This window comes from Dendrobates tinctorius, unplaced genomic scaffold (assembly GCF_039654945.1).
Source record: "Dendrobates tinctorius isolate UK_male_01 unplaced genomic scaffold, ASM3965494v1 ptg000181l, whole genome shotgun sequence".
NCBI lineage: Eukaryota > Metazoa > Chordata > Amphibia > Anura > Dendrobatidae > Dendrobates > Dendrobates tinctorius.
Genome location: NW_027361848.1, coordinates 1 through 20,316, shown reverse-complemented (window position 1 = coordinate 20,316; position 20,316 = coordinate 1). Strand labels below are relative to the sequence as shown.

Below are 20,316 nucleotides of genomic sequence, written 5' to 3'. Positions count from 1 at the left end.
TCTCAAACCATTTTCTAGTGCTTTTTGAAATGTGTTTTGGGTCATTGTCCTGCTGGAAGACCCATGACCTCTGAGGGAGACCCAGCTTTCTCACACTGGGCCCTACATTATGCTGCAAAATTTGTTGGTAGTCTTCAGACTTCATAATGTCATGCACATGGTCAAGCAGTCCAGTGCCAGAGGCAGCAAAGCAACCCCAAAACATCAGGGAACCTCTGCCATGTTTGACTGTAGGGACCGTGTTTTTTTTCTTTGAATGCCTCTTTTTTTCTCCTGTAAACTCTGTTGATGCCTTTGCCCAAAAAGCTCTACTTTTCTCATCTGACCAGAGAACATTCTTCCAAAACGTTTTAGGCTTTTTCAGGTAAATTGGCAAACTCCAGCCTGGCTTTTTTTATGTCTCGGGGTAAGAAGTGGGGTCTTCCTGGGTCTCCTACCATACAGTCCCTTTTCATTCAGACGCCGACGGATAGTACGGGTTGACACTGTTGTACCCTCGGACTGCAGGGCAGCTTGAACTTGTTTGGATGTTAGTCGAGGTTCTTTATCCAACATCCGCACAATCTTACGCTGAAATCTCTTGTCAATTTTTCTTTTCTGTCCAAATCTAGGGAGGTTAGCCACAGTGCCATGGGCTTTAAACTTCTTGATGACACTGCGCACGATAGACACAGGAACATTCAGGTTTTTGGAGATGGACTTGTAGCCTTGAGATTGCTCATGCTTCCTCACGATTTGGTTTCTCAAGTCCTCAGACAGTTCTTTGGTCTTCTTTCTTTTCTCCATGCTCAATGTGGTACACACAAGGACACAGGACAGAGGTTGAGTCAACTTTAATCCATGTCAACTGGCTGCAAGTGTGATTTAGTTATTGCCAACACCTGTTAGGTGCCCTACAGGTAAGTTACTGGTGCTGTTAATTACACAAATTAGAGAAGCATCACATGATTTTTCGAACAGTGCCAATACTTTTGTCCACACTCTTTTTTATGTTTGGTGTGGAATTATATCCAATTTGGCTTAAGGACAATTCTTTTTGTGTGTTTTTCATTTAAGACAAATTAAATGAAGATAATAAAGAATTTGTGTTTGCAATAATTTTCAGGAAGAAACTGAGTATTATCTGACAAAATTGCAGAGGTGTCAATACTTTTGGCCACAACTGTATGATGAAAGGAACACTATTCCTACTGTAAAGCACGGAGGTGGATTGCTGATGTTTTGGATATGTGTGAGCTACAAAGGCACAGGAAACTTGGTCAAAGTTGAAGGAAAGATGAATGTAGCGCATTATCAGCAAATACTAGAGGCAAATTTGCAATCATCAGCCCGGAAGCTGCACATGGGACGTACTTGGACGTTCCAACATGACAATGATCCAAAACACAAGGCCAAGTCGACCTGACATTGGCTACAGCAGAACAAAGTGAAGGTTCTGGAGTGGCTATCTCAGTCTCCTGACCACAATATCATTGAGCCACTCTGGGAAGATCTCAAGCTCGCAATTCATGCTAGACAGCCCAGGAATTTACAGGAACTGGAGGCTTTTTTCCAAGAAGAGTGGGCTGCTTTACCATTTGAGAAAATAAAGAACCTCATCTACAACTACCACAAAAGATTTCAAGCCGTCATTGATGTTAGAGGGGGCAATGCATGATGTTAAGAAATGCGGTATGTGAACTTTTGATCAGGGTCATTTGGATGTTTTGGGTTGTCATTATGATTTAAAATGTGAAAACACGGTAGTTTGACAATAAATGGCTTCACCCAACTTCTAACCATGAGTGAAGAAAAAGGTTTGGTGTTATCATTCATGTTCTCTGAAAAAAAGCCAATAAAGCAAAAATTCTGCCTTGGTATGTAAACTTTTGAGCTCAACTGTATACGGCATCACATTATTTTTATTATTATTATTATTATTATTTGCTTCTGATACCATGTGCATCATTACTATAGTTATACACTTTGTCTTTTATACCCTGATCCACATGTTTCTATACATCTTCTTGGTACCTTATGAACATGCATGTACAGTCATGGCCAAAAGTTTTGAGAATGACACAAATATTAATTTTTACAAAGTCTACTGCTTCATTTTTTCTAATGGCAATTTGCATATACTCCAGAATGTTATAAAGAGTGATCAGCTTAACAGCAATTACTTGCAAAGTCAATATTTGCCTAGAAAATGAACGTTATCCCCCAAAACACATTTCAACATCATTGCAGCCCTGCCTTAAAAAGACCAGCTAACATCGTTTCAGTGATTGCTCCATTAACACAGGTGTGGGTGTTGATGAGGACAGGGCTGGAGATCAATCTGTCATGATTAAGTAAGAATGACACCACTGGACACTTTAAAAGGAGGCTGGTGCTTGGCATCATTGTTTCTCTTCTGTTAACCATGGTTATCGCTAAAGAAACACGTGCAGTCATCATTGCGCTGCACAAAAATGGCCTAACAGGGAAGAGTATCGCAGCTAGAAAGATTGCACCTCAGTCAACAATCTATCGCATCATCAAGAACTTCAAGGAGAGAGGTTCCCTTGTTGCCAAAAAGGCTCCAGGGCGCCCAAGAAAGACCAGCAAGCGCCAGGACCGTCTCTTAAAAGTGTTTCAGCTGCGGGATCGGGCTACCAGCAGTGCAGAGCTTGCTCAGGAATGACAGCAGGCAGGTGTGAGTGCATCTGCACGCACTGTGAGGCGGAGACTCTTGGAGCAAGGCCTGGTCTCAAGGAGGGCAGCAAAGAAGCCACTTCTCTCCAGGAAAAACATCATGGACAGACTGATATTCTGCAAGAGGTACAGGGAGTGGACTGCTGAGGACTGGGGTAAAGTCATTTTCTCTGATGAATCCCCTTTTCGATTGTTTGGGACATCTGGAAAACGGCTTATTCGGAGAAGACCAGGTGAGCGCTACCACCAGTCTTGTCTCATGCCAACTGTCAAGCATCCTGAAACCATTCATGTGTGGGGTGGCTTCTCAGCCAAGGGAATGGGCTCTCTCTCAGTCTTGCCTAAAAACACAGCCATGAATAAAGAATGGTACCAGAATGTCCTCCAAGAGCAACTTCTCCCAACCGTCCAAGAGCAGTTTGGCGATCAACAATGCCTTTTTCAACATGATGGAGCACCTTGCCATAAAGCAAAGGTGATCACTAAATGGCTCAGGGAACAAAACATAGAGATTTTGGGACCATGGCCTGGAAACTCCCCAGATCTTAATCCCATTGAGAACTTGTGGTCAATCATCAAGAGACGGGTGGACAAACAAAAACCTTCAAATTCAGACAAAATAAAAGCATTGATTTTGCAAGAATGGACTGCTATCAGTCAGGATATGATCCAGAAGTTGATTGAGAGCATGCCAGGGAGAATTGCTGAGGTCCTGAAGAAGAAGGGTCAACACTGCAAATATTGACTTGCTGCATTAACTCATTCTAACTGTCAATATAACCTTTTGTTACTCATAATATGATTCAAATTATATTTCTGTATGTGATAATAACATCTGACAAACACATAAAAACCAGAGGGCAGCAGATCATCAGATCATGTGAAAATATAATATTTGTGTCATTCTCAAAACTTTTGGCCATGACTGTACTTAAAGGGAACCTGTCACCAGAAATAACGCTATTAACCTGCATATATACGGTTAATTAGCAGGTTAAAATTATTATGCTGTTCGGCACCTGCACTCAGACAAATGCAGGGGGAGAATAATAACTTTATTCTCCCCGCCAGCATTCGGTTATCAGTCAAGGGTTCATGGCGCTGCTGGTTCAGTCACCGCTCTGAATCTACATAGCAGTCACTCAGCTTGTCAGTAAGTCAGGCTTCCGGTTACGGGACCACTTTGTATTCTCAGAGCAATGACTGAAACGGCGGCACCCCCATGACCGATAACCGAATGCTAACAAATAAAGTAGCACTCTGTAGCGCTATAGCATGCATACATGAAATATATGAAATTTGAATTGCATTACTGCTCTAGAAAATTAGAAAAGTTGAGAATACTTGAATTGGCAAATTCCTGTGTACCCGGCAGCCATGATAAGGGAATTCTTGTTGCTGGTAACCTGCCTAATGTGAATTCTCTCTTTATGCTGAAGCCTACAGTTATATGGGAAGGTAGGATTCTGCTGTAATTAAAAACACCAGGGGCTGAGGGATGGAGTGCGCAGTCAGTTTTTCTGATTTTCTAGAGCAGTAATGCTATTCAAATTTCATATATTTCACGTTTGCACGCTTTAGCGCTACAGAATACTACTTTGTTGGTTATATACAGTGGGAAAAAAGTATTTAGTCAGCCACGAATTGTGCAAGTTGTCCCACTTAAAAAGATAAGCGAGGCCTGTAATTGACATCATATGTACACCACAACTATGAGAGTTAAAATGAGGAAACAAATCCAGAAAATCACCTTGTCTGATTTGGCAAGATTTATTTTTCAAATTATGGTGGAAAATAAGTATTTGATCACTTAAAAACATGCAAGATTTCTCCTTCGCCTCATTGGGGGACACAGGTACTGTGGGTGTATGCTACTGCCTCCTGGAGGCTGGCACTAAGTGAAAAAAAGAGGTTAGCTCCTCCTCAGCCGAACACACCCTCGCCCCGATTGCGGGCGGAAATCAGTTCATGCTTAGTGTCCGTTGGAGGCACACGTCTGTTTTTCTCCAGACTTTTTTTTTTTTCTATGATGATTAGACAGGGGTGACGGACCCTGTTGAAAGGGTCCGATCTCCCCAAACCAACAACGGGCGAGCACGTGCGAGTGTCGCCTCCACGTATCCTCTTTCGCACCGTGGGACATGATGCCGGACTTAGCCCTGACCACCCTAAGGTATTGAAGCCCTAGGCTGTTGTGAGTTCATTCTCTGGTTCACCAGTTGTGAGTTCTCCTTCCAGACTCCGTCTGGTGGTAACAGGAGGTAGTGAGGCTGATTTGATCGGTGGAGATCTGCCACCTGAAAATGAGGATGATGATTGGACCTCAGGAGTCTCAGATTTGATTTAAGACAGCCGACGCCCTATTCAGTTGCTGGTGATTCCTTCTGGCTTGTCAGCTCTTGGTTTAAAGCTCTGTTCCAATCATCTAAAGCTAAGTTTTTCTGCTAATGTTCACACTTGATTTTGTTGGTCTATTCAGTTTTTTTTGTGTGGTCAGCCAGCCCCGGCTGGGGGCTGTGCTGAATTTCCACTCTTATTTATCAGTATTTTGCAAATTTGCTTTTTGTCCCTTACTAGTTTGAAATATTCTGAGACAGAGCAAAAAGAGACCAGAGTGCTGATATAGTGGGAGAAGTCTAGTAATTTCAGGGTTAATTTTGCTATCAGAAGTGTTGGACATCATTTTTGTAGGGTTTTTTGCAGGTTGCAGACAGTGTTTTTCCTTTCCTTTCCTGTCTAGTTAGTTTGGGCCCCATCGTTTGCTCAGCCTATTTTCCTGCCTGTGTTTATGCCTTCATCTTGTTTCACCATTAATGCATGTGTGGGGGCTATCTATTCCTTTGGGGTCTGCTCTGGGGCAGTTAGTTTTCCCCTTTTCATGCTTCAGGCTTATTTAGTCCTCCGGCTGTGACGAAGCGTCTAGGAAAATCGTAGGTACGCTCCACGGCTGCTGCTAGTTGTGTGGTAGGATCAGGGATCTGCAATCTGCATAGTTACCAACCTCTCTGGTTTTCTGTGACTTAGCTTGTTTTACTTTTTTCTCCTCGGTGACCCATTCATAACACTAGGCTGTACAGAGACACAAGCATAGTCCGTGCGGCCCCCACTGCTCCACCAATGCTAGACTGCGGTGCTGCAGTCCCTCTCCTCATCCCTGGAGGGAAAGATGGAGCTAGCATCCCTGCACCGTCCTATATGTGGCCCCCCTCCCCCTCTACCTGAGCTGTAAAGCTGAAGCATCATCACGGAGGGGGGTGGCCGGGGAGGGCTCCTGCAGCAGCGTCCACCGGGCTGGAGCCCTTAGCATTTTCCTCGGGGGTCAGAGTGGCAGCATCTGAATATAGCACCCCCCACCACGCACGGCGGCGGGTCCTGACGTCCAGCCATGAATCCTCGACCTGGGAGTCTGTGTGTAGGTGGGTCTGCCCCCTCCCCGTCGCGGGCAGGTGCTGTAAATCTAGCCCACGACTTGGGTCTGCGCTAGACTGCTGGCGGAAGTTCCGCCTCCTTCTTCGCGTCACTTCCGGCGGCCCGCCCAGAAATTGAGCCCCCGGCTTTGGACCAGCGCTAGGCCGAACACCGGAAGTACCGCCCCCTGGATTCCTCTTCCGACGGCCAGCCCACAGTTGAGGCACGCGCTTCTTTGAGCTGGAGCAACACCCGGCACTGCCAGGTCACGTGGGGGCACAGGACTGGGGTAAGTGCTGCCCCCCCCAACCCGAAACGCCACGCTACAGGAAAACGTGGAGTGCTTCCCCCCCCCCCCCCCCCCAGCGGTCTGCATTGCTGATGCCTGGCAGTTACAGCATGTCCGGAAAAGCGAAAACGCATACGTTTCTATACGCTGCATGCATCTCTTGTCGGGCCGCTTTTCCCACACACGCAGAGCAAACGATTATGCGAAGCCTGCGATTCCGAACGCGCCCAGGAGACCTCCTCTGCGACCGAGCCCAGTGTACCAAGTCCCCTGGTGTGGGCCCTATCACTGTTGCAGTCTTTGGCGTCGCTTACGATAGCAATCGAGTCCCTTCACTCCGCAGATAGGGGCAGGGACAGTGGCTCGCCTGTCTTAGGAGTCCTCTACCTCACAGGAGCCTCCGGCCTGCAAGGGCCGCTCTCACTCCAGGCAGACGCGGGGGAAACTAACCCACACGGCGTCTCCCGGTCCATCCGGTGCCTCGGCATCCGTGAGTTCCGCTTCTCGCTGTCCTTCACCAGTAGTCGATAGCTAGCGAAGCTCAGATTACATCTCGGACGAAACCCTTGACCTAGATACTCCGGGATGTCGTGAAACAGTGGACAGTCTCATGAAAGCCGTCAACCAGACTTTGGGGATCGAGGATGATTCCACCTTGACTTCAGGCTATAAGGTGTCAGTTAAGCGGCCGCATAGAGTATTTTGCACTCACCCAGAGTTCGAGGACATAGTGCAACGACACAGGGAACGGCCGGACAGACGCTTCTCGGGCCAGAAGGCGCTCGAAGCAAGGTATCCGTTTGCCCCTGATCTCTGTAAAAAATGGACGGAATCCCCAGCGGTAGATCCACCCGTGTCACGCTTGACCTCTAAAACCCTGTTATCCGTACCTAATGGTTCTTCTATTAAGGATCCCACGGATCATCTCATAGAGAGCTTGGCTCGCTCAGCATTTGAAGCATCCGGGTCAGCACTCTCTCCCTCGTTTGCAGCAACATGGGTGTCCAAGGCCATGATTTCTTGGTCAGAATCATTAAACAAAGTCTTGCAGGATATGGATCTATCTGCAGAAGTATCAGAGATCGCGAGTCAGATCTCTATGGCTGGGGACTACTTAATCAATGCATCTTTGGATGCGGCCAATTGCGCTGCACTTGCTGCCGCAAACGCAATTTCCATTAGGAGAGCTCTATGGCTAAGGACATGGCGGGCCGATTCAACCTCCAAGAAGTCCTTGACTTGTCTACCTTATCAGTGCGGCCGCCTGTTCGGAGAGAAGTTAGATCAGCTCATCTCTGACTCCACAGAAGGGAAGAGCGGTTTTCTGCCTCAACAAAAGGTCAAACCGCCGTTTCGTCACCAGTTTCAGGCATGTTTTCGGGCCTTTTGCAACCCCGGTTGGACTACAGCGGCCAATTCCGCCACTTCAGGTCGCCCCAACCAGGATAGAGATCGACAGGTCTCATATAGAGCCAACCCGTTGGGGAGAATGCGTACTCACCAGCCCAGATTGAGGGGATTCAAGTCCCAAGAATCCTCAGCCAAATGATTTGAGGCATTTTTCAGGCGACATCAGCAAGGTAGGCGGCCACCTACTCTGGTTTTGCCACGTTTGGCTCACTGTCGCACACGACACATGGATAAGAGAGCTGGTGTTCTCGGGGTACAAGACAGAATTTGTCAGGTACCCCCGAGACAGTTTTTTCTTTCCCGTCTTCTCAAGGTGGATACCCGGGCAAGGGCTTTACTAGGAGCCATCGAATCGCTCCAGTGCAACGGAGTCATTATTCCTGTGCCAGAACACGAAAAGGCTCAGGGCTTCTATTCCAATCTATTTGCGGTCCCTAAAAGGGACGGGACTGTCAGACCTGTTTTGGACCTGAAGCTCCTGAACAAATTCATCAGGGTCAGACATTTCCGGATGGAGTCTCTCCGTTCAGTTATATCTGCCATGGGGCAGGGAGAATACTTGGCCTCTATCGATATCCAGGACGCCTACCTACATATCCCCATTTTCCCTCCGCATCAAAGATTTCTACGCTTTGCCATCAACGGTCTACATTTCCAGTTTGCAGCGCTGCCCTTACGGCTAGCCACCGCCCCCAGAGTGTTCACAAAGGTGTCATGGAAGTCGTCATGGCCATCCTGCACGACATAGTCATCTTGCCTTACTTAGACCACCTCTTGGTCAAGGGCCCTTCAATTCGGGCATGCGAGGAAAGTGTCAACATCACGCTACTCTTTCCCGCTTAGGGTGGCTGGTCAACGAGAAGAAATCATCCCTTGTTCCAGCTCAGAGGATTTCCTTTTTAGGGATGATCTTCCACACCTTCCGAGGGTTGGTAATTCTCCTTCAGGACAAGACCCTAGCTCTCCAGCAGGGAGTCCGGACACTTCGCCAACCAGTCCCTCATACCATCCATTTCGGGATGAGGATTCTAGGGAAAATGGTGGCAGCAATGGAAGCGATACCATTCGCCCAGTTCCATTTTCGCCCCCTGCAGCACGCCCTCTTGTCATCCTGGGACAAGAACCCATTCACGCTCGATCACCGGTGCCGGTTGTCCTCTCCGGTCAGTCACTCGAGTGGTGGATAACCGGTTCCTCCCTGTTTCAGGGGAAACCCTTTCCCCCAGACCATTGGTTGGTGGTCACAACCGATGCCAGCCTCCTCGGCTGGGGAGCGTTTTTTTGCCACCACACGACCCAAGAACGGTGGTTGCCGCAGGAAGCACGCCTCCCGATCAACTTGTTGGAGATACGAGCGATCCGGCTGGCTCTGCAACATTTTCATCACCTTCTAGCAGGCTGCCCTGTCCGGATTCAATCGGACAACACCACGGTGGTGGCTTACATAAATCAAGTGGGCACGCGCACCAGAGCAGCCGTGCGCGAGGTAGGGCACGTTCTTCACTGGGACGAGAGGAACCACTCGGTGATATCGGCAGTCCACATCCCGGCCGTGGAGAACTGGGCGGCAGACATCCTCAGCCGGCAGGGTCTTGCGTCCAGGGAGTGGTCACTACACCCCGAGACCTTCCAGCAGATTTGCCAACGGTGGGGAACACCGGATGTGGATCTGATGGCCTCCAGGGTGAACGCCAAGGTGCCCACGTTTGTCGCTCAGTCCAGGGACCCGCAGGCAATCGCTGTGGATGCGTTGGTTCTGCCATTTCCCCTGCTGCCACTACTTCCGAGAGTCATCAAAAAGATCAAAACAGATGGGGTTCCAGCGATTCTGCTGGCCCCGTCAAGTGTGGTACACAGATCTAGTGCAGCTGCTCGCCGACGTTCCTTGGCGACTGCCAGAGCGCCCGGATCTACTATCCCAGGGCCCGATCTTCCACCAGAGCTCAGGGGCCCTGTGTTTTAACGGCATGGCCGTTGAATCTTGGATTCTAGCCCAGGCGGGGTTTGGGCATGAGGTGGTCGCTACAATGATTAGGGCCCGGAAGCCTGCCTCAGCACGTATTTACCATCACACCTGGAAGGTTTTCTTTTCTTGGTGTCGAGGCCGCGGTTGTTGTCCACTGAGATTTTCTACTTTATTCCCAACATCTTGGCCTTTCTCCAGTCTGGCCTAGACTCAGGGTTAGCCCCAAGCTCCCTCAGGAGACAGATATCGGCCTTATCCGTCCTGTTCCAGCGCAGAATTGCTACCAATTGGCAGGTGAAGACTTTCATCCAGGGAGTCTCCCATTTGGTACTTCCCTATAGGGACTTTAACCTGGTCCTAAGCATTCTGCAGGAAGTTCCATTTGAACCGCTACAGGATGTCCCTTTGTTGTACCTTTCCTGGAAGGTGGTATTCCTGGTAGCCATAACTTCTATCAGGCGGGTCTCGGAGCTGGCTGCCCTATCCTGCCGAGCGCCGTTTCTCACCTTCCGTAAGGATTAGTTGGTGCTCAGACCAGCTCCCCCCCTTTCTGCCTAAGGTCGTTTCCTCGTTTCACATTAATGAGGATATTGTCTTGCCCTCTCTTTGTCCAGCACTGGTACACCATGTGGAAAAGGCTCTGAACACGTTAGACCTGGTAAGAGCCCTCAGGAGGTACGGACGGCACCCTTTCGTCAGATGGTCACGCTGTTCGTGCTCCCCGAGGGTCGCAGGAAGGGACTCGCTGCCTCAAAATCAACCATAGCCAGATGGATTCATTTGACTATTCAGGAGTCCTTCCGCACCAGAGGCGCGCCGATTCAAGTAGGGATCAGAGCACACACTACTCGGGCAATGGGCGCCTCTTGGGCGCTTTGGCACCAGGTTTCGACGGAACAGGTTTGCAAGGCAGCGACCTTGTCCAGCCTACACACATTTGCCAAACATTACACTATTCATACTCTGGCTTCAGCATATGCTAGCCTGGGTAGAAGGATTCTCCAAGCAGCGGTGGCACACCTTTAGACAGGAGGTGCATGTAGCTTGATTCGGTGAGTCAACTTCCCATCCAGGGACTGCTTTAGGACGTCCCATAGTACCGGTGTCCCCCAATGAGGCGAAGGAGAAACATGGATTTGTGTGATAAACTTGCCGTAAAATCCTTTTCTCCGAGACGCTCATTAGGGGACACAGCACCCACCCTGTTAGCCAGTTGGATCTTGTTTGTTTAATTAATATGCATTTTCGTTTGATATTAGGTTGTTTTTTTCTGGACATCTTACCTGCATTAAGGCTGATTTTGTTGTTCTCCTACTGCTTTTGCACTAAACTGATTTCCGCCCGCAATCGGGGCGAGGGCGTATACGGCAGAGGAGGAGCTAACCTTTTTTCACTTAGTGTCAGCCTCCAGGCGGCAGTAGCATACACCCACAGTACCTGTGCCCCCAATGAGCGTCTCGGAGAAAAGGATTTTACGGTGAGTTTATCACAAAAATCCACAGACCTGTAACTATTTCCTTAACAGGCTCCTCTGTCCTCCTCATTACCTGTAGTAATGACGCATGTTTGAACATGCTATCAGTATAAAAGACACCTGTCCACAACCTCAGTCACACTCCAAACTCCACTATGCTGAAGACCATAGAGCTGTTGAAGGACATCAGAAACAAAATTGTAGCCCTGCGCTGAGAAGACTGAATCTGCAATAGGCAGGCAGCTTGGTGTGTTGAAATTAACTGTGGCAGCAATAATAAGAAAATGGAATTCATACAAGACAACTGATAATCTCCCTCGATCTGGGGCTCCACGCAAGATCTCGCCCTGTAGGGGTCAAAATGATCACAAGAACATTGAGCAAAAATCCCCGAACCACACAAGGGGACTTAGTGAATGACCTGCATAGAGCTGGGACCACCAAAACAAAGGCTACCATCAGTAACACACTATGCCACCAGGGACTCAGATCCTGAGCAGTGCTAGGCTTGTCCCCCTACTTAAGCCAGTACATGTCCGGGCTCTTCTGAAGTTTGCTAGAGAGCATTTGGATTATCCAGAAGAGTATTGGGAGAATGTCATATGGTCTGATGAAACCAAAGTAGAACTGTGCGGTAGAAACAAAACTTGTCATGTTTGGAGGAGACAGAATGCGGAGTTGCATCCAAAGAACACCATACCTACTGTGAAGCATGGGGGTGGCAAAATCATGCTTTGGGGCTGCTTCTCTGCAAAGGGACCAGGATGACTGATCTGTGTACATGAGAGAATGAATGGGGCCATGTATCGTGAGATTTTGAGTGCAAACCTCCTTCCATCAGCAAGGGCATTGAAGATGAAACATGGATGGATCTTTCAGCATGCTAATGATCCCAAGCACACTGCCAGGGCAACGAAGGAGTGGCTTTGTAAGAAGCATATGAAGGTCCTGGAGTGGCCTAGGCAGTCTCCAGATCTCAACCCCATTGAAAACCTTTGGAGGGATTTGAAACTCCATGTTGCCCAGCAACAGGCCCAAAACATCACTGCTCTAGAGGAGATCTGCATAGAGGAATGGGCCAACATACCACCATCCGTGTGTGTGAAACCTTGTGAAGACTTACAGAAAATGTTTGACCTCTGTCATTGCTAACAAAGGATATATAACAAAATATTGAGATGAACTTTTGTTAATGACCAAATACTTATTTTGCACCATAATTTGTGAAATCTTGCCAAATCAGACAAGGTGATTTTCTGGACTTGTTTTCTCATTTTGACTCTCATAGTTATGATCTACAGTACCTATGATGTCAATTACAGGCCTCTCTCATCTTTTTAAGTGGGAGAACTTGCACAGTTAGTGGCTTACTAAATACTTTTTTTTTCCCCACTGTATGGAGATCACTACTCTTAGTAAGCACCTGTTTTCTGCTTGTAAGTGAAAGTCAGTCTTTTGATATTTGTATACATTAACTCTGACTGAGCACTCCACCCCTCAGCGTTAGGAGTTTTTAATTGCAGGATCCTGCTTTCCCATATAAATGTAGGCTTCAGCGTAAGAGAGCATTCATATTAGGCAGGTTCCCAGCAACAAAAATCGCCTTATCATGGCTGCGGGTAATGCAATTCAAATTTCATATATTTCACGTTTGCACGCTCTAGTGCTACATAATGCTAATTTATTTGTTGGTTATATATGGAGATCGCTACTCTTAGTAAGCATTTGTACACACCTGTTTTTTGTTTGTAAGGAACGGTCAGTCTTTTAGCCCCTTCATGACATGTCGTACTAGTACGGTGCATGTCGTGTCTCCCCCTTTTGATGTAGGCTCCAGCGCTGTTTTGAACAGCTGATATGTGCCCGCAATAGGCAAGAGCGGAATCACCATCCACCCGCACCTATTAACTAGTTAAATCCCGCTGTCAAACTCTGACAGCGGGTTTTAACTAGAGCCTCCGGGCGCGCAGCCGGAAGTACACACACCACTGACCCCCGTCACGTGATCGGGGGTCATCAGTGCGCTGCCATGACAACCAGAGGTCTCCTCGAGACCTCTATGGATGTTGATGGCAGATTGCTATGAGCGGAACCCTGTGGTCGGCGCTCATAGCAATGCTGTCATTCTGCTACCTAGAGGTGACCTATGCATCACCTCTATGTAGCAGAGGTGATCCAGTTGTGTGGCAGCTTCTATTGAAGCATGCCAAAAGTGTGAAAAAAAGAAAAAAATTTAGAAATTTAAAAAAATAAAAACATAAGTTCAAATCACCCCTTTTCGCCCCAATTAAAATAAAACAATTAAAAAAATCAAACATATACATTTGGTATCGCCGCATTCAGAATTGCCCGATCATCAATAAAAAAAGATTAACCTGATCGCTAAATGGCGTAGTGAGAAAAAAAAATGAAACCGCCAGAGTCTTTTTTTTTTTTTTTTTTGTCGCTGCGAATTTCATTAAAATTCAATAACGAGCGATCTAAAGAACTAATCTGCACAAAACTGGTATCATTAAATCAGCTCGGCCCGCAAAAAATAAGCCCTCACCCAACCCGAGATCACGAAAAATGGAGACGCTACGGGTCTCGGAAAATGGCGCAATTTTTTTTTTTATTTAAGCTAACTTTGGAATTTTTTTTCACCACTTAGATAAGAGAACCTAGACATGTTTGGTGTTTATGAACTCGTAATGTCCTGGAGAATCATAATGGCAGGTCAGATTTAGTATTTAGTGAACCTAGCAAAAAAGCCAAACAAGAAGTGTGGGATTGCACTTTTTTTGCAATTTCACCGCACTTGGAATTTTTTTCCCGTTTTCGAGTACACTACATGGTAAAACCAATGGTATCGTTCAAAAGTACAACTCGTCACGCAAAAAATAAGCCCTCACATGGCCATATTGATGGAAAAGTAAAAAAGTTATGGCTCTGGGAAGAAGGGGAGTGAAAAACAAACGCAAAACCGAAAAAGGGTTCTGTCTTGAATGGGTTAATATTTGTATACATAGGCTCTATGACTGAGCACACCACCCTTTAGCCTCAGGAGTTTTTAAATGCAGGATCTTGCCTTCCCATATAAATGTAGGCTTCAGCCTAAAGAGATGATTGACATTAGGCAGGTTCCAGCAACAAGAATTGCCTTGTGCTATAGCACTATAGAATGCTACTTTATTTCTTAGTTGTTTATGGAGATGACTACTGTTAGTAAGCACCTGTTCACACCTGATTTCTGTTTGGAAATGATGGTCAGTTTTTTTTGATATTTGAAAACTGAATGCTGTCAGGGAGAATAAAGTTCATTTTCTCCCCGCTGCCTTCAGCTGCGTGCAGACGCCGGACGGCATAATAACGCTATTAACCTGCAGATTAACACCATATCTTCAGGTTAATAGCATTGTTTCTGGTCGCAGGTTCCTTTTGAATCACATTTTGCAATTACATCATTGTGTATTTATGTCCCATTCCTGTAAATTATTGCCACCGTTTATCACATTGTACTGTATTGCCTGTATTTATCATCTCTGCCATGTCTTTTTTCCCATTGTGTTTCTACTTTTAAAATTCTGTGTTTTTCATTTTAATAAGGTTGTTGTTCTAATAACAAATGTATTTTCTCATTTAAGTGCATCTGAACTGCATTCTCTGTAGGTTTATAATACGATTGGTCTCATTGTAGAACTATGTGTTATCGTATAGTGCCTGGAGCAGAGTAGAGCGAAGTGTGATTACTAACACACCATCACCGCAGCCATTGTGGGGGCAGCTGCCATCACTATGAGAGATCTGATGGAAGTGTTTGTAATGAGACAAAGTGCAACTCAGCTGTACTGTCACCCATCCACTTTCTCTGACCTGCATGCTCATATGGATGGCTTAGGAGGATTGATCCAACTGACAGATTCCCTTCCTGTGATGAAATGTTAACACTGTCAGTAAAACAATTGCCTTGTACAGAAATGAATGACTTTTTTTTTTTAATTTCAGTTTGTCATCCCTGTGCTTATTTCAGTTGTCTGTTACAACAGGTCTGATGCGTTCCCGTGTTAAGGGAGCAGATGCAGCCCAATCTAAAGTTCTAACTTTCCTTGATAGCCACTGCGAGTGCAATGAACATTGGCTGGAGCCGCTCCTTGAGAGAGTTGTTGAGGTAACCAGCTCTTTAAAATGCGTATTGCAAATATTACATTTCTTTGGTTGTGTAAATATTATTTATAGTGTGCAAATAGTCTCGTAAAGGTCAGTACTGACAATTTAGTGAGCTTTTCCACATGGCTTGGAGTGTCTGGTTTGACTTTTTTTGATCATATTTGCAGACAGGTGTTTTGTCTTGTTTGCCCCTTACCAGAGCAAAGCAAGAGGTCGAATTTGACTGGATGAGAGGCCTCTGATGAGGATGTAAGGGGTAACTTCTGTCAGTGTAGAGCGGGACATGCTGGGGTAAAGAGATCTCTAGGCCATGCAATACCACTCTGGGAAATTAAATATACACATTGCCTGTACGGAAGAGAAGAGGCATTGAACTTTAGTGCTAACTATTAGAAGTACCAATTCTAAAAGTCATTATCGAGCGGTTAAGGAGCCTTGCTCATGACTTGGAGTTTATGCAGACTTGGTGCATCTCTGTAGGATCACAGACCACAATGCATGACAGCCTCATTGATATATATGAAGCTGTTATGTTCTGGCTGGGAGACCCTCAGCCAGTCCATGTATTCATTGTGGTCCGTGATCATACAGAGATGAACTGACGTCTGCATGAGCCCATAATGTCTGGTTTGGCTTTTATCCTATTTGCAGGGTGTTTGCCTCTCATACTTTATAGAAAATATAGATTATTCCTGAATTATGTAGTGACTGTAATCAATGATAACGTTTGTTTATACAAGCTTAACCTGTGACTAGCTCCTCTATTGTCCCTGTTCAGGGATTAACTCACTGTTCAATGCACTTGTGCTGAGCTTTAGCTCTCAGTGATGGTGCACAATACCTCAGTATGGATGATATAGGGGGCTTCTTCAGAGGAAATCGGGCTTGATCCTGAGGCTGACTGCAGATGGTGAAGGTGTTGGATATCCTGTGGATAGATAAACAATCCCACCATAGTCCTTAGATGGCGTGCAGCTGATTGGCTATAAGCAATACTATATTGCCTATTCTTCTATACACAGGAGCACTCATTCAGCCGAGCCACTCCTGAGTTCTCCGAGAGATCATTCGCCAAACCTTTCTGATGGCAGCTCATCAAATCTTTTGGCAGTGCTGATACATTCGACCAATCATTTCTCTGGGGCCCCCTTAGACATTACTTTTAGATAGAACCCCTTTATTGACCAGTTTGGCTTAAAAGCATCTAGTGTGAGACTGCAAAAGCCAACAATTCAGCCAATGGCTTAAATCCTAATATACAGAGTTTAATTTACCTATGTAGTGTCTTCCCTAATTGTCCCCTACTAGGCCATGACCTGGTCATAATACCAGACCAGGTCTGTCCTGCACCACTTGGGAGACCGTGTAGGAAATTTATGATCAGACAGCATCTCATGTTAAAGTGATCATGACCCGTGCTGAAAACTACCAGGTCACTAGCGGTAAAGGGGATTGGATAACATTAAGCGGATGTGAATCTTTTAAGTTATGCTTACTGAGTTTCTAGCGCTCCCACCTTCCCAATAAAATGAGTCAGAGATAACAGCCATGTCATGCTGGAGTATTGATTCATCACAGGTAAGTCAGAATGATTATTGCTGTTACATTACAGCCATTGCTCAATGGATAGAACTATTAAACGTTTAACCACTTCACCACCCAGCCTGTTTTCACCTTCCTGACTAGGCCAGGTTTTACAATTCTGATCAGCGTCACTTTGTGGTAATAATGCTAGAAGGCTTCAATGTATCCCAGTGGTTCTGAGTTTTTGCTTTTTTTGTGACGCATCGTACTTTGTTAGTGGTAAATTTAGGTTGATATTTTTTGTTTGTGAAAATATCTGAAATTTGCCGTAAATTTTCCAACTTTCCAATTCTCTAATTTTTGTCATAAAGTTACACAAAATAGTTAATAAATAATATTTACCACAAGTCTACTTTACATAATTACATAATTTTTTAAACAAACTTTTAACTTCCTAACAAAAAAAATATCAGCAATTTCTCACTTTTCCAACAAAATTTACAAAAGCAATATTTTTAGGGACCACATCACATTTTAAGTGACTTTGAGGGACCTTTATGACAGAAAATACCCAAAAGTGACACCATTCTAAAAACTGCACCCACTCAAAACCACATTCAAGAGGATTATTAACCTTTGAGGTGCTACACAGGAATTAAAGCAATGTGGAAAAAAATTAACGTTTTACTTTTCCTCACGAAATAGTTGCTTTATCCCATAATTTAGCATTTTTACAAAGGTAACTGGAGAAAATGGACCATACAATTTGTTGAGCAAATTTTCCTGAGTATGCAGATACCCCGTATGTGGTGGAAAACTACTATTAAAGTACATGCATAACCAGTTATCAAAGGAAATAATGATGTGCTAATTCAAATAAAGATAAAGATTCAATGTTTTCTAGTAATAAATATTAAAATTGACACAGATAACGGGAAAAGGGAATTGTATAAAATGACAAGCTAATTGTCCATAAATGCTGTTACAAAAATGGGGAGCACACACCCCACATGACCACCCTAGACAGTAAGCAATATGTATAATATCACCAAATTATTAATCAATAAAGGCACCATCAATAATGCAAAAATTTAGAAGCGCACAGTACATCCGAATGCTAAACAAGATCCCCCGGCATATAGTGGACCATAACACCAGCCCCCTGATGAAGGCAGGGCCGAAACGTTCGTTGGGGCTGGCACACACTCCCATCCTGACCCTCACCAGGAGCTGCCCACTCTGCACAAGTACATCTAGGTAACTATCATTGACTGCTTAGGCATTTATAAATAAGAGGCTGGTGTTATGGTTCAGCATTTATGCAGTTACCGTATTTTTTGGATTAAAAGACGCACTTTTCCCCCCAAAATTTGGGGGGATAATGGGGGTGCATCTTATAATGCAGATATACCTAATCGATGCTGTTGGTGTCCGGTGCTGCCGCTGCACTCTGTCCCCTGGGCTGCCGCTACACTACTCTTGCCTCTTCCAGCAACGACCCTGGGACCCCACTTAACCACAGCCACCACCCCTGGGAAGCAATGATACGCATGGAGTATAAGAAGCACTGCCATTTTATTAAAAAAAAGTGTGTTTTTGTTTTCTACCTTTCTCCTCAAAATTTGGGGTGCGTCTTATAATCTGAAAAATATAGTAGCTTGTCATTTTATACAATTCCCTTTTTCCATTATCAATCTGTCAATTTTAATAATTTATCCATAATAAAGATTCATTGCTTTCTATCTTTATGTGGACTAGTACATCATTGTTTCCTTTGGTAACTGGTTATGCGGTATGTTTGAAGTGTCCATATTTGTCTAATAATTCACATGAGGTCCATATATTATCTAATAGTGGTCAGTTGACTAAATACCATGTGGTTTTGTTGGTGGAGTATTTTATATTTAAGTACATGTCAGGGCTTAGAAAGCAAGGAGCAACGTTTGACTTTTGAAGCACAAAATTGGCTGGAATAAATAAAGGACGCCATGTCGCGTTTGCAGAGCCCCTGATGTGTCTAAATAGTGGAACCCCCCACAAATGACCTAATTCTGGAAACTAGAATGGAAATGGACGAATGGAAACTAGATCCCTCAAGAAATTATCTAGATGTGTTATGAGCACCTTGAACACCCAGGTGCTTGATGGAATTCTCACGTTGAGCCATGAAAATCACATTTTCCCACAAAACTGTTTTTAGCCCCAAATTTTTAACAGGGGTAACAGGATAAAATGGACCCCGAAATTTGCTGTGCCATTCCTTCTGAGTACAAGGTTCCCTATATGTGCTGGAAAACTACTGTTTAGGCTCACTGCTGAGCTCCAAAAGGAAGGACTGACGTTTTTGAGCGCATAATTTGATGGAGTTGTTTGCAGGCGCCATGTCCTTGAAGTGCCAAAACAGTAGAACCAACCCACACAGAGTGACTTTATTATTGGAATTGACCTAGTGTTTTGCTGGTATGTGAATTTTACAATTTGGTAACTAAGGCCTGTTTCACACTTCCGTTTGTGACCATCAGTCAAAATCCGCAGTTTTGCAAAAAAAACGGATCCGCCATTTTGTTTTGCGGATCTATTTTTTTTTTTCCCCATTGAGTTGCATTACCGGCGGATCTTGACGGATGGGCCCTCTCTCTCTCTCTCTTCTCTCTTTCTCTTCCTCTATCTCTCTCATTCTCTATCTCTCTCTTCTCTATCTCTCTCTTCTCTATCTCTCTCTTCTCTATCTCTCTCTTCTCTATCTCTCTCTTCTCTATCTCTCTCTTCTCTATCTCTCTCTTCTCTATCTCTCTCTTCTCTATCTCTCTCTTCTCTATCTCTCTCTTCTCTATCTCTCTCTTCTCTATCTATCTCTTCTCTATCTCTCCTCTTCTCTATCTCTCTTTCTTCCATCTATCTCTCTCTTTCTTCCTTCTATCTCTCTCTTTCTTCCTTCTATCTCTCTCTTCTTCCTTCTATCTCTCTCTTTCTTCCTTCTATCTCTCTCTTTCTTCCTTCTATCTCTCTCTTCTCCTCTATCTCTCTTCTTCCTTCTATCTCTCTCTCTCTTCTATCTCTCTCTCTCTCTTCTATCTCTCTCTCTCTCTCTCTCTCTCTCTCTTCTATCTCTCTCTCTCTCTCTCTCTTCTATCTCTCTCTCTCTCTTCTATCTCTCTCTCTCCTCTCTTCTATCTCTCTCTCTCTCTCTTCTATCTCTCTCTCCTCTCTCTTCTATCTCTCTCTCTCTCTCTCTTCTATCTCTCTCTCTCTCTTCTATCTCTCTCTCTCTCTCTCTCTCTCTTCTATCTCTCTCTCTCTCTCTTCTATCTCTCTATCTCTCTCTTCTATCTCTCTATCTCTCTCTATCTCTCTCTCTCTCTTCTATCTCTCTCTCTTCTATCTCTCTCTCTTCTATCTCTCTCTCTTCTATCTCTCTCTCTT

General features: G+C 45.1%; 1 protein-coding gene across 1 annotated transcript in view; it reads left to right on the top strand.

Moving 5' to 3' along the window:
* LOC141054930 (polypeptide N-acetylgalactosaminyltransferase 2-like) overlaps positions 1 to 15,472 on the top strand; it is a 130,039-nt gene extending 114,567 nt beyond the window's left edge. The window contains exon 7 of the mRNA XM_073551817.1: positions 15,249 to 15,472. Within this exon, the coding sequence (XP_073407918.1) occupies positions 15,249 to 15,457 (209 nt within the window). The 3' untranslated portion in view covers positions 15,458 to 15,472. The remainder of the gene's footprint in view (positions 1 to 15,248) is intronic.
* Positions 15,473 to 20,316: the final 4,844 nt, after the last annotated feature.